This window comes from Nicotiana tomentosiformis, chromosome 12 (genome assembly GCF_000390325.3).
Source record: "Nicotiana tomentosiformis chromosome 12, ASM39032v3, whole genome shotgun sequence".
Taxonomy (NCBI): Eukaryota; Viridiplantae; Streptophyta; class Magnoliopsida; order Solanales; family Solanaceae; genus Nicotiana; species Nicotiana tomentosiformis.
This window is the reverse complement of record NC_090823.1, coordinates 58,256,964-58,269,862: the sequence shown is the minus strand read 5'-3', so window position 1 is coordinate 58,269,862 and position 12,899 is coordinate 58,256,964. Positions and strand designations below refer to the sequence as shown.

General features: G+C 39.2%; 1 protein-coding gene across 1 annotated transcript; it reads right to left on the bottom strand.

Moving 5' to 3' along the window:
• Positions 1–12,260: 12,260 nt before the first annotated feature.
• Positions 12,261–12,683, bottom strand: LOC138902698 (uncharacterized). Its single transcript, XM_070190587.1, has one exon. The coding sequence runs from the start codon at positions 12,681–12,683 to the stop codon at positions 12,261–12,263; it is 423 nt and encodes a 140-aa protein (XP_070046688.1).
• Between the last annotated feature and the right edge of the window lie 216 nt (positions 12,684–12,899).

Genomic DNA, 12,899 nt, shown 5'->3' with positions numbered 1-12,899 from the left:
TTAGGATCGGTCGTACCGTTATATTTGAGAATTTCGGGCATACGGAATTTTTTGGGGATTGGTTTTAGGGCCGCACTCGAGGGAAAAGGCTTTTGTATGAATTTTTTCGAATCAAGCCCTTTTATCATTGGTGGAGCCCCCGGGATTTGATCGATCCTGGCATTGTAGGTTTCCACTCTCTTGTTGTTGGCTTTGACTCGTTTTGTGAGTTCCTCGAGCAATTTAGTAATTTCGGGAGTGGTCTCCAATTCTTGCTCATTTGATTTCACTATGCGGGCTCCGTTCTAGGGGTGATTTCTCGAAGCGGATTGGGATCCGGCCTGCTTTGTATATGAGTTTGGCTCTATAACTGGGCTATCGCTACTTGTTGGTCTTATAGCATCTCAAAGATCATACGCAAGCTGGCTTCGATTTCCCCCGCATTATGGGTATCTCGGGCTACGGATTGAGTACCGCCCTGAATGCTTTTTTCCGGTTCGGAACGCTGATTCGCTTCCAGAGCTATTCACGAATTGACATCCAATGGTACTTTGGCTCGAATTTCAGGTACTTCGATTCGAGCCTCAGTGCCATCGTTAAGTGGCCTTCCGCCCCCGGGTGCCAAGTTGTTGGTTTCATCTTGAAGGTCGGCTTCGTGGTCGATAGGTAAAGCCATTGCTGATTTGAAGTTATAAACTGGTGTGTACTGCAGATTTATGTCAAACAATCACTGTTATCCTTAGCCCCACGGTGGGCGCCAAACTGTTTACCCGAAAAATCGGATAACGTTAAATTTATGTATGGTTCTAAGGATACGTGATACCCTTTGATACAAATCATATAGAGAGATAGCAATACGATTATTCTTGACTATGACAGTATAAATAATGAATCAGAAAGAACAAATAAAATGAAGTAAAACAAGTACAATGAGGTATCTTTTGTTTCAGTGTATTCAGTGTGTCCATAGCTTACAAGGATCCCCTTTTATAGTAGAGGGTCATTACTTTATTTATAACAAAAAATAATAAAATAAAGTATATAGTGGAGGACCCATGATGATTTGTCTCTTCCTCGATTCCCGCAAAGATTCTCTCTCTTGGTGCGGTTGCAACGGCTCTTGTTTGTGAGCTCGATACTGGTTCGAACTCGTTACTGGGTCGAGCCCTTCGGTCTTGGCTCGAGTTCGACCTTCGGGATGGGCGTCGCGCATTTTCAATCTCGAAGCAATACCTTGCGGATCGATTTGGTCACGGGCTCGATAAGGTTATCGAGCCGACTCCTCGGGTAGCCTTCGGACTCTAGGCTCGTTAGTACTGTCTTTGGAGCTCACTCCCAAAATCCCACTCCGACTTCTTACCACTTGAACTCGATCGAACGTAGGAAGACCGAAATCTATTTCGACCATATACAAATACTTCAAAAATCACTCATTGAATGCATCAGATCTATTGCTCCTATACCTGGAAAGTAACTTTCATACGAAGATGAAACTTGGGCACTTTTCAACTCAAGCTTCCAAACAAGTATCATCATCAACAAATTGATTAATGCACCCATGACCGAATACATGCATTAGTTCAAAAATTGTGTTGTTATCGAATGCGATGCATCAGTTACTCATGCTTAAAAATCGAAGGAAAACCAGCAAGAAATCACGAGAAAAATGCATCATCGAATCATGCTTTTACTAATAGATACAAAATCGAACAAGCTGTAATTTCTCATAGCCAAACCGAATAGATATAGGCTATTTGATACTTTTAACACTTAAGTAAGCTAAACCCCTAATGTATAAGAATCACTCAAGACTAGTAGAGAATTAAAATTTCATCAAAGCCTGCTTCTTCTAACACTCGATTAAGAAATAAATATACTCTATTTTCCCAAATCCCAGTGGTCTGCGGAAGATGACTGAAAAGGATTACACGATATAATTTTTAGACTTGGGTAATAAAATTTAGGTTCGGATCTGGTTAATGGGTCGACATAAATCTAGTTTTGGTTTTTGGCAAAGATTTTCATGTGGCCTAATTAAAAAGTGCCAACTCATTAATTAGAAGACTCACAATGTAGGGGTAGTTTTATTAATAAAATTAATGTGGTGTACTTTTTTGGATTGATAGATGGACGTAACATGTATTTTGGACTGATAGATGACAGAGAGTAAGTATAGACCATTTACCATACAATTAGGGGTAGTTTTTACCCTTTTCTAGCGAAGAAATTACCCAGATCGAGTTGTAGGCTCATATCCGTTTTGGTTTGGAGGGCTCTATTTTTGTATGTGAATAAATTACTCAGATCGATTTCTATCTTTCTACGAATTTCCTACAATTCGAATATAGATGCATGCAGTTTGTCTTCCAATTACATTTTTTCCCAATATTTGATTGCATACATTCTCCTTTATTGCTTTTTGGTTTTGTAGGGAAGTTGTATAACCCAAAAACCGCTTTTTGAGAATAAATAATTGAATTTTTATTGAGGGTTGTCACTAGCATTTTGTTTGATTAAAAATATTCGCAAATAGCAAATAATAATGATTTAGAAAGAAATTAATAAACTGAATAAAAGCGATTAAACAGAGGAGATTCTTCCTGATTTTCAGTCTCCGATCAACCTCCGATAGTCGGAGTGATCAAGTTACAAAGCTATTTGAAGTAATTCTAATACATGATGACTTTGGGTAAAAAAAGAGTTTTTTTTTAACTCGATACCCCCTTCAGATGGGATCACAATATATTTATAGCAGAAAGAATAAGTGGCAGCTCCAAACCCTCAGGCTGCACTTGAAGAGAGTGGGTTATGGGAGCAACACTCCAGCTGGCTCTTATCATTTTAGCGTAACAAAATAGGCCATTATTTTTGAAATAAATCAATTATTTTTGACCAAGTCTTCGAGGGCTTATGATCTTAATCTTGTCTTGCCTTCTCGAATGGTTCTGTATCGAGCTGGGGAGCAGCTTCGACCATAACTCTCATGCTCCGAACTCACGACTTCAAAATTCTCCACGTGCCGATCCCCCATCATGACATGTAATCTGAATTTCACCAATACATATAGTCTCCTTATTTCTTGGGCAGATTGCCAAGAGATGAGAACGAAGTGGAGATCCTTATCCCAGAAAAATATTGCTAGGCCCCCCTTTCTTGATACAGAAGCAATCATCTTTTTATTTTATTTTATTAGTGATGGGATTAACTAGTATTTATTATTTGATATGTGGCGGCGCAGTGTTAGTTCAGCTGACAACTTCATCCCCCAAGGTCATTATGACTTTTTTATGACGGGGAGTCTTTTCCTAGTCTGACCGTTATGAAAAGACTGGGGACGTGTTAGTATATATAGACATTCGAGCCTTGTACTTGCTACTCATTTTCATTTCTTCCTTTTACCTTCTTCTTTTCCAAGATTTCTCATCTCTTTTCCTCTTCATGGTTCTATCGATTCTGAGGCCATCACATCTCGTTCCATTAAACACCATTCTTCGTTACCATCTATCACCTCTTCTATTCCTTTTGTTCCCATGGATGGGAGTTCTCCCGTCCATGTTTTCGCTACCCACACGTTAGAAGAGGCTCTATTGGCTTCCTCAGAAAAGGAAAAGAAGTTCCAATCCTCCCATAAGGGCAGGAAGGGTAAACAAAATTCCGAGCCCTCCATTTTTGATATTCTTCCCAAGAGTTTGGATTTTGAGGTGGATCTAAGATTGTGGCATAAATCCCTTGAACAGTCTATGAATACTCCCGTGCACAAAATCGATTCGTTGGTACGCGGAGATCATGTACCTCTTATTCGTCAAGAGTGTTATTGGGGTGACCACGTGGTTGTTCATGTTCCTCAGGAGTATGAGAGAATTACTAGCCGGTTGAAAAGTTTTTCTTTCGTGTATACCTATCTTTTTCTTGGATTCCAACCCCCCCGGATATTATAATTACAGACTTTTTTCACCACTTCAATATTTTCCTCGGTCAGGTCCGACTAAGTGTTTGGAGGCTAGTTGGATGTTTTCGGTACCTAACCAGATTGGCCGGAGTCAATTTCTCTCTTCAGCACCTTCGCAACTTATTTGTATCGAAGCCGTTGAGAGACAACTTGGTCTCGGTTGTTAGTCGTGGTATAAGGATTCCCGTGGATGCAGAAGACGATAATGACATGGGTTGGTTCGACCAATTTGTAATGATTCCCACGCATGAATTGATATCTCTTCAAGATGGCTCAGTTCTAGAGAGATGGAATTATGACCGTAAGGATATCTCTCTCAATTTTAATTATGACAATTTTTGTTGTTCCCTTATATTGTTATTACATTGTCGCAACTATTCTGTCGCCTCCAGTTAAAGTGCCCGGCATTGAGGAGTGGGTCGAGAAGATTATGTCCTCTTCTTTGATGCTTGAGAGAAGAACCTGGAGGCACATATCCGACATCTCAAGTTTGAGAGCTAAGAGTCATGGTAAGTCTTCGTGAGTCTCCCCTTTTACTCGTTTGTATTACTCTCACACTTCCTTTCCCATTTGCAAGCATTGCCCTCAGAAAGGCACCCGCACATGTGCTAATTAATCTTTCAACCTCCGTTGATTCTGCTCAAGAGAGAATCAAGCATCCGTGTTCTCTAAGACGGAGAGTAGTTTTATCATCTCTTATTCGTGTGAATGATATACTTCGGCCCCTCCTCCAAAGAGGACCAGGTCCTGTCGCACCCCTTCGTTTTCTTGCGAGAGCGGGTTTGGACGTGTGACAATTCTTTTAAATAGGAGGGTATTTAAAAAGGAGAGTCGCCACCTAACGATTTTAAGGTGCGTTAGGTCACCTATTATGCAAATAGCTCTGTTTGACTAGTCAACACCACTAAAGATCGGGTAAGGGCTCAAATTACCTCAAAGAGAAGGTGTTAGGCACTCTTCTAGGTCCACAACTATGGGTCCCGGCTGAACTTAAGACTATGTGGATTACGTAATTAGGCTAGGTGATCAGATAAACAAGAAATATAAAAGTCGAAGAAGTTTCATTATAACATAATGAAAATTGGTACAAATCTTAAGGACTACAAGGAAATGACTACAATGATCTATATTAAATGACTAAGTGTGAATAGCAAGTATATAAATGGGGGGGAGGGGGTCCTAAGTTTTTTAGCCTAAAGGATCACCCCGTGCAACATAAATAATACTTCGCAACTCCATTTAAATAGGAGTTGCTCATATTATTCAGCGGGCACAGACTATCATCTCCTACTACCCGATTACTATATTGAAGTTGTTTACCTAAAGCATTCTAATTCAATTCTAGGTCTCGGCCTATGCGTGCACTGCCTGTCCCATGCATATGGTCCAAGAGGCTTTGGACCTCTATTTGGGTGGTTCTAGACTTACTTAGGCTGCTCAAAAACGATAAAACTAATCGCGCATTCAAGAACAAAGAGGACTGCATATAATAGTAGAGAGTGGCTCATGTTAGCCTCCACACATAAACGGAGAAGCACACATACTGATTTTCAAATTAAGCAATATAACGTTTCGAACTTGAGACTCAGAATCTTTTGGTTCTATAGGCATGATCTCTATATGTTTCCAATATCAAACAGACAATGCTGCATTTTAGGCTAACATACAGATTAAATCATTATAAGTCTTATAGACATGGTTTCTAAGTAATTATGATTTTTAGCAATATGCAGGCAACAGATTTGCAGGTTATAAACCTATAGGCATGATTTCTAGATTGTTTATGCAAAAAGCAGGAAAACAACCCCAGAATCATGAATTACCAGTGCTAATTTTATAGACGAGTTTCTTAGACAGGTGACAATGTCCTAGGAGCATGATATCTATAGTTGGCAATTGAATCTATATAGTTTTATCCCTATTAAGTATGCTATCTAAACGAGGCAGTACAAACAATATGGGCAGCTAATTGATTATTAAACCTATAGGCATAGTATCTAGATGAGCAGTACAATGATAATTGAGGCAATTGATAGACTAGTCATTCGAAGTCCTATAAGTACGACACCTAAATAAGTAGAATATTGCATTGCTACGCCCTATAGACATGCTATCTAAGAAAGCACAATAGAAGAAACATGTACGACAAATACTTGAAATAGCATGCGTTGGCAAGTTAAGTGATGTGTATGCATGTGACTCCTATAGGCAGGCTTTCTACACATAAAACTAAGGCATGTAATAGCAAATAGACCACATAAATCCTATAGGCACGTTTTCTACCCATTTATGTGAGAATTAAAGTACCCTATCCCTCGTTTTACTAATTTTCCCATATGTTTTGTTCTTACAAATTATTACAGACCCAAATAAAATAATTACAAGCACATGTAGAATAATTACGTGCCCAATAGAATAATTACAGGCCCAACACAAATACAAAATAACCCAGTGATGCTTCTGGTCCTTCACCAGCCCCAATCTTTGTATAAACCAATAAGCCCAAATTCCAATACTTAGGGATGATTAAAGCACAATTGAATTCGGTGTTCAGGTCCAACAACAGCATGGCCCAACAAACCAGGCCCAACATTGAGACAATTGTCTCGCTTACCCGTTGACAAACAACAGGAACAAAGGAACATAAATACAACCAGTCATTCAGGTGACTTAGAGTCTGGGCAAGGATACATACACATGGATTCTTAGTAACAAGATTTCTAAGTAACCATACTAAAAGTGATTTCTAATAGGTGAAAGAACATATTAGCACATACAAAGGGTTTTAGCAAACACATAGAATGAGTAGTAACGAACAAATTTAAAGTGATAGCATCACCGAGATAGACTTTCAGAATAAGTAAAGTTTGATTGCAAAAATCTGTCAAACAAGAGTTCTTATAGCAATGGAATTAAGCATGAGAGTTTAAGGCAGGCATGGTCATGAATTAACTCTAAGAAGATTAGTAAGTAGCAAGTTATACATGAATTATTTAAACATCAATTTCCCTAAGAGGTTTTAGTACAAAAAAAAAATAAAATCCAAAGCAGGGCATGAAGATCAACTCATAACAGGAAACAAATGCAGAAATCATGTTTAACATAAACATAATGAACCCAAGGAGGTCAGGGAGCAAACCAGTTAACCACGCATAGTGAACATATTCTGAAAATTTAGGACTTAAACAAATTTTGATGCTAGAGAACACTAGAATTGCAGAATAACATTAAGACGAATAGAATTGCATACAAAGGTAGCACAGTATCTAAATCATGCTCGCTGACAGAAGTTCAAATAATATTAGTATACAGAACATGAACATAAGTAGAAAAAGGGGAATAGGATTGCTAGAGTCAAAAGCACTAACCAGTTGCAAATTTAACAAACAAAATGAGAGAAAGGCTAGGTGTCAGAAACAGCTCGAATATCACCAGCAAAGAGAACAACCAAAAGACCCAAATCTTAGTGCGTCAGAGTTCACAAGAACCTCAAATGGACCCCGAGCAGTGCTCGCACTAGGTAGGTCATTAGAGAGGATTCCGATGGCTTTGGCTTTCAGCCGGCCAAGAGCAATAGATTCATAATAGTATCGAGTGAGTGAGAGTATGAAATAATAACAGTGGTTCTTCAGTGATTTTCCGTTCGTTCAAAAGGGTATTGGGGAGGGGTTTATATAGCATCAGAATTAAATACCCAGCAAGGAAAGACAGTAGATTAAACACAAATAAGCAAAATATAGCATGCAAAATCAATTAGAATCAGTTTAGGGAGAAAATCCGGTAAACCCTAGTTCAAAAGGAAAGCACAAATGGTCGAAAATCTCCTTGAATCGGACCATATAGCCTGGTAGTGAGTGCATATAGACGAAATAACGTCTAAATCTCAAATGTTGAAGGCGGTTGCACCCGATTTGGGGATTGGTACTTGCCAAAATTGAGGCAAGTACTATGTAACACCATATTCTTGTAAGAAACGGTGAGATGATCCATAAAAGGTAAGAGAATCATAGGAAGAATCCATGATTGATCGGATTTGGAAGAAGATTGAGGAAGGCGGCCGCTAGGGTTTGTGAGGAGGAAGGTTCGAGAGGTTCTGGGGGTGGCAGAATGAGAGAGTGGTCTTTAGGGTTAGGGGTTTGGTGGATAAAAATAAGGGGATGGTTTGTGAGCCGTTGATCTCTGAGATCAACGGTCAAGATTAAAAGGGAGATGGGGCAGGTTATAAGATGGGTCACGATTGGGTTGGGCTAAAAGGGTCATCTGGTATTGGACTGGAGAGTTATTGGGGTATTGGGCTAATGGTTTGGGCCAAATTTGGTCCGAAAATTAGCCTATTTTGGGCCAGCTATTGAAACCCCTTTAAAATTAATAAAATAAATTATTAAAAAATTTAATAAATGGTAAAAAAATAATATTTATGCTGTGAAACTATTAAAATAATAGCTCAATATTATAAAAATATAAAAATGCTATTTTTGCATAAATAATATAGTAAATGCAATTATTTATAGAATATAGGTCATTTTTGCAAAATTATGTAAATAGCTAAAAAACAATATACAAATATAATTATATGAAATGAAGTAAATTATTATGAAACATATATGTGGTTGAAAAATAGTAATTTGGATGATTAAGTCATCATAAAATAATTTAAGGGATAATTAATAAATATTTAAATAATTTAAGTGCAAGAAAATTAATTTTAAAGCCCTAAGAATCATGAAAAAATTATAAACAATATCTTTATAAATCTTGTAAATTGAGTAATGATGCAGAATGACATTTTGAGAATATATATACTATTCAAAAAAATTTGAGGGCAAAATTGGGTATCAACAGCTGCCCCTCTTTACCCGAGAATGATGAAAGAGTTGTCGGGTAAAGAAAATAATGATCAATTTTGGCCGAATTGAGTGGGGAATGACGTGATTTGAAAAGAAAGAAAAATGGGGTCCGAACCCTGGTTCCTGAGTTGCCTACATATCCTTGGTGTTACGGGAATCAGGCCGTGTGTAGTTCTGGATCCAACGACGAACAAAACTGATGGAGTTGTTACAAGAATGGTCGTATGTTTCGAAAAGATTCTTTGGGTAGGATACTGTTGTAAGCAACAGAAAATTTTAGGTAGGGTCATGAATGTGAAATGAACGTTACGGATGTATTACAAGGCAGATATCTGAACAGTCATGGAGTAAAGGGTAGTCAATTACTGGTAGTCGGTTATGTTTCGAGGTGGTCAAAGGATGTGAACGTTGTGAACGGAAACTGGAGCAAAGATTGTTCCCGTTTGTAGAACAGTTATCTCCCGAATTATCTGCAAAACTTAAAACACAGTGCATGCGAACATATATGGGTTATTGCGACAATTTAAACATGATGCAAATTCCCTTTGGACCATGAAGGTTGTCTTTGGACGATGAGGATAATGTCCTTAGACCGTGACGTCCTGGGCCATGAAGCGTATGATAAGGGATTCGCAGGCCATGAAATGGTGTCCTCGGGCCATGAGGATGATGCATCTGGACTATGATGCCTTTGAATAATGATGTGCAGTTTCGAGAGATCCTCAGGCCATGGAATAGTGTTTCCCGGCTATGAGGATGGTGCCTTCGGACTATGATGTCTTCGGACAAAAATGACGATATTTCAGCCTACGAAATGCAAAGATATGATGCTTAGTTGTATGCGAGGACGAGACAAGACAAGGCTTAGTCTTATATGAGATGAGGGCAGTGCTTAGCCCTATGCGAATAAAGGGGGGGGAGGGGGGGTAGTGCTTAGCCTTATGTAGTGTAGCGGAGATGGTGTTTAGTCTCATGTAAGGAAAGGAGATAATGCTTTGTCTTTGATAAGGAAAGGCAATGCTTAGCCTTATGCAAGGAATAGAGACAATGCAAAGGAGGGGAGACAATGCTTAGTCTCATACAAAGAAAAGGCAGTGCTTAGCCTTATGCAATTATGGAGGCAATGCTTAGCCTCATGTGAGAAGTGGATACAATGCTTAGTCTCATGCAAGGAAAGGCAATGCTTAGCCTTATGCAATTACGGAGGCAATGCTTAGCCTCATGCAAGAAATGGAGACAGTGCTTAGTCTGATGCAAAGAAAGGCAATGCTTAGCCTTATGCAATTACGGAGGCAATGTTTAGCCTCATGCAAGAAATGGAGACAGTGCTTAGTCTCATGCAAAGAAAGGCAATGCGTAGCCTTATGCAATTACAGAGGCAATGCTTAGCCTCATGCAAGAAATAGAGACAATGCTTAGTCTCATGCAAAGGAAGGCAGTGCTTAGCCTTATGCAATGAAAGGCAGTGCTTAGCCTTATGCAATTACAGAGGCAATGCTTAGCCTCACACAAGAAATGGAGACAATGCTTAGTCTCATATAAAGAAAGGCAGTGCTTAGCCTTATGCAATTACGGAGGCAATGCTTAACCTCATGCAGGAAATGGAGACAATGCTTAGTCTCATGCAAAGAAAGGCAATGTCTAGCCTTATGCAAGAAAAGCAAAGGATAGCTGTGAGAGAGTGAAGTATTTCTTAGCTCGATGTGTTTGCATTTGGTAACTTTGTATTTATGAAGATAGTGATTTTGCTGCGTGTATCTATTTGCGAATATTCCTATTGTGTTTATTGTGCCTGCATCCAAAGAAAAAATGTGAGTTTGTGGGGGAACAGTTGGTTCGTGCTCTTGATTCCTTGCTTTGCCTTTACTCTTATCTTGAGGTCCTGCTTGAGTTACCCTAGGTAACATCTGGCTGCCATAGAAACAATATTTTTGAAAAGCATATATGCACTTGATAAAATTATTTGCAAAAGCGTAGTTGTTTTGAAATATATGATAATGCATGAGATCAAATAATTTAGATGAACCAGTGACTGCGACACATTTAAAGACATTGCAACCTCTTTGCTTTAGAATTTTGAGGGTCCTCCTCAAAATTCTTCCTCAGTTTAAATGCATACTTTCGGTAACACATTCCTTGGCTGTTCTATATGTGATAAAGTTGGACAAACTCGAAATCTTGCCCAGTTTCTGATCATGGGGGAAATGAAGATTTTATTAGGATGTGACCGAACCCACAGGGTTGCCTACGTATCCCCTCTTAAATGGGAATCAGGTCAAGTGTAGTTCAGCTACATCAAATGAAAAATGCAAACAATCTTAAACATAGTATATCTTGACCGCGTCTGAATTGATAGGTTTCGGCCAAATCTCTTCGTCCATTTCTGCAAGTATAAGTCCTCCTCCTGTTAGTACTCAATGAACTATATAGGGACCTTGCCAGTTGGGGGATAACTTCCCCTTGGCAAGATTCTCTTTAGCACCAATTGCCCCGATGTGAATTGCCTTGGCTTGACCCTTTTGTTGAAAGCTCTTGCCATTCTGTTCTGGTATATTTGACCGTGACATACTGCATTCATTCTTTTTTCATCAATGAGAGCTAGTTGTTCATAGCAGCTTCGTATCCATTCTGCATCGCTGAGCTCAACTTCTTGCATAATTCTTAGAGAGGGGATTTCTACTTCGGCAGGAATAACAACTTTAGTACCATAAACCAATAGGTAGGGAGTTTCCCTAGTTGATGTGCGAACTGTGGTACGATATCCAAGCAAAGAAAATGGCAGCTTCTCGTGCTATTGTTTATAATTATCTACCATTTTCCTCATTATCTTCTTGATATTCTTGTTGGCGGCTTCTACGGCTTCGTTAATTTGTGGCCTATATGCTGTGGAATTCCTATGCTTAATCTTGAATGTTTCACACATGGCTTTCATCATATCGCTATTTAAATAGGCAGCGTTGTCGGTAATGATTGACTCTAGCACTCTAAACTAACAAACAGTGCGGTCCTGAACAAAATACTCTACAACCTTCTTAGTTACTGCTTTATAAGACGCAACTTTAACCCATTTTGTGAAGTAGTCTATGGCCACCAGAATGAACCTATGCCCATTTGAAGCAGCGGGCTCGATTGGGCCGATGAAATCCATACCCCAAGCAGAGAAAGGACAGGGCAAACTTGTTGCATTGAGTTTATTGGGTGGTACTCATATCATGTCAGCATGTATCTGGCATTGGTGACACTTCTGAACATACTTGATGCAGTCTATTTCCATAGTCATCTAGAAATACCCTGCTCTTTAGTATCTTCTTGGCTAAGATGAAACCATTCATGTGCAGTCCGCAAGTTCCGGCATGTATTTCCTTGAGAAATTTGGATGCCTCCTTGGCATCGACACACTATAGTAACCTCAGGTCAGGAGTCCTTCTATATAGAATTTCCCCGCTCTGAAAGAAATGGTTGGCTAATCTTCAAAGCATGCACTTCTAAGTATGGGTAGCAGTCTCTAGGTATTCTCCCTTTTCCAGGTACTTTTTGATGTCGTGGAACCATGGATTTCCGTCAATCTCTTCTTCAACATGAGCACAGTAAGTAGGCTGTTTCTGAATTCCTATTGGGATAGGATCGATGAAATTCTTGTCCAGTTGCTGTATCATGGAAGACAAAGTAGCTAACGAATCTGCAAACTTATTCTGAATCCTCGGAACATGTTTGAATTCTATCTTTGTGAACCTCTTGATCAGCTCTTGTACGTAGTGCAAATATAGCAATATTTTGGTATTCTTCGTAGCCCATTCCCCTAGAACCTGGTGCACTAAAAGATTTGAATCTCCGATTACCAATAGCTCCTGAACATTTATGTCAATGGCTAACCTAAGTCCCAAAATGCAAACCTCATATTCTGCCATATTATTGGTACATGAAAACCTGAGTATTGCGGATACCAGATAGTGTTGGCCGGTTTCTGATACTAAGACAACCCCGATACCCTCTCCTTAGAAGTTTGCTGCTCCGTCGAAGAACATTCTCCAACCATCATATGCCTTGGTGATATCTTCTCCTACAAATGACACCTCCTCATCGGGAAATACGTTTTCAATGGTTCGTATTCTTCGTCTACGGGA

Coding starts and splice junctions, on each gene's coding strand:
- LOC138902698 (XM_070190587.1), bottom strand. CDS start 12,683: ATGGCAGAATATGAGGTTTGCATTTTGGGACTTAGGTTAGCCATTGAC.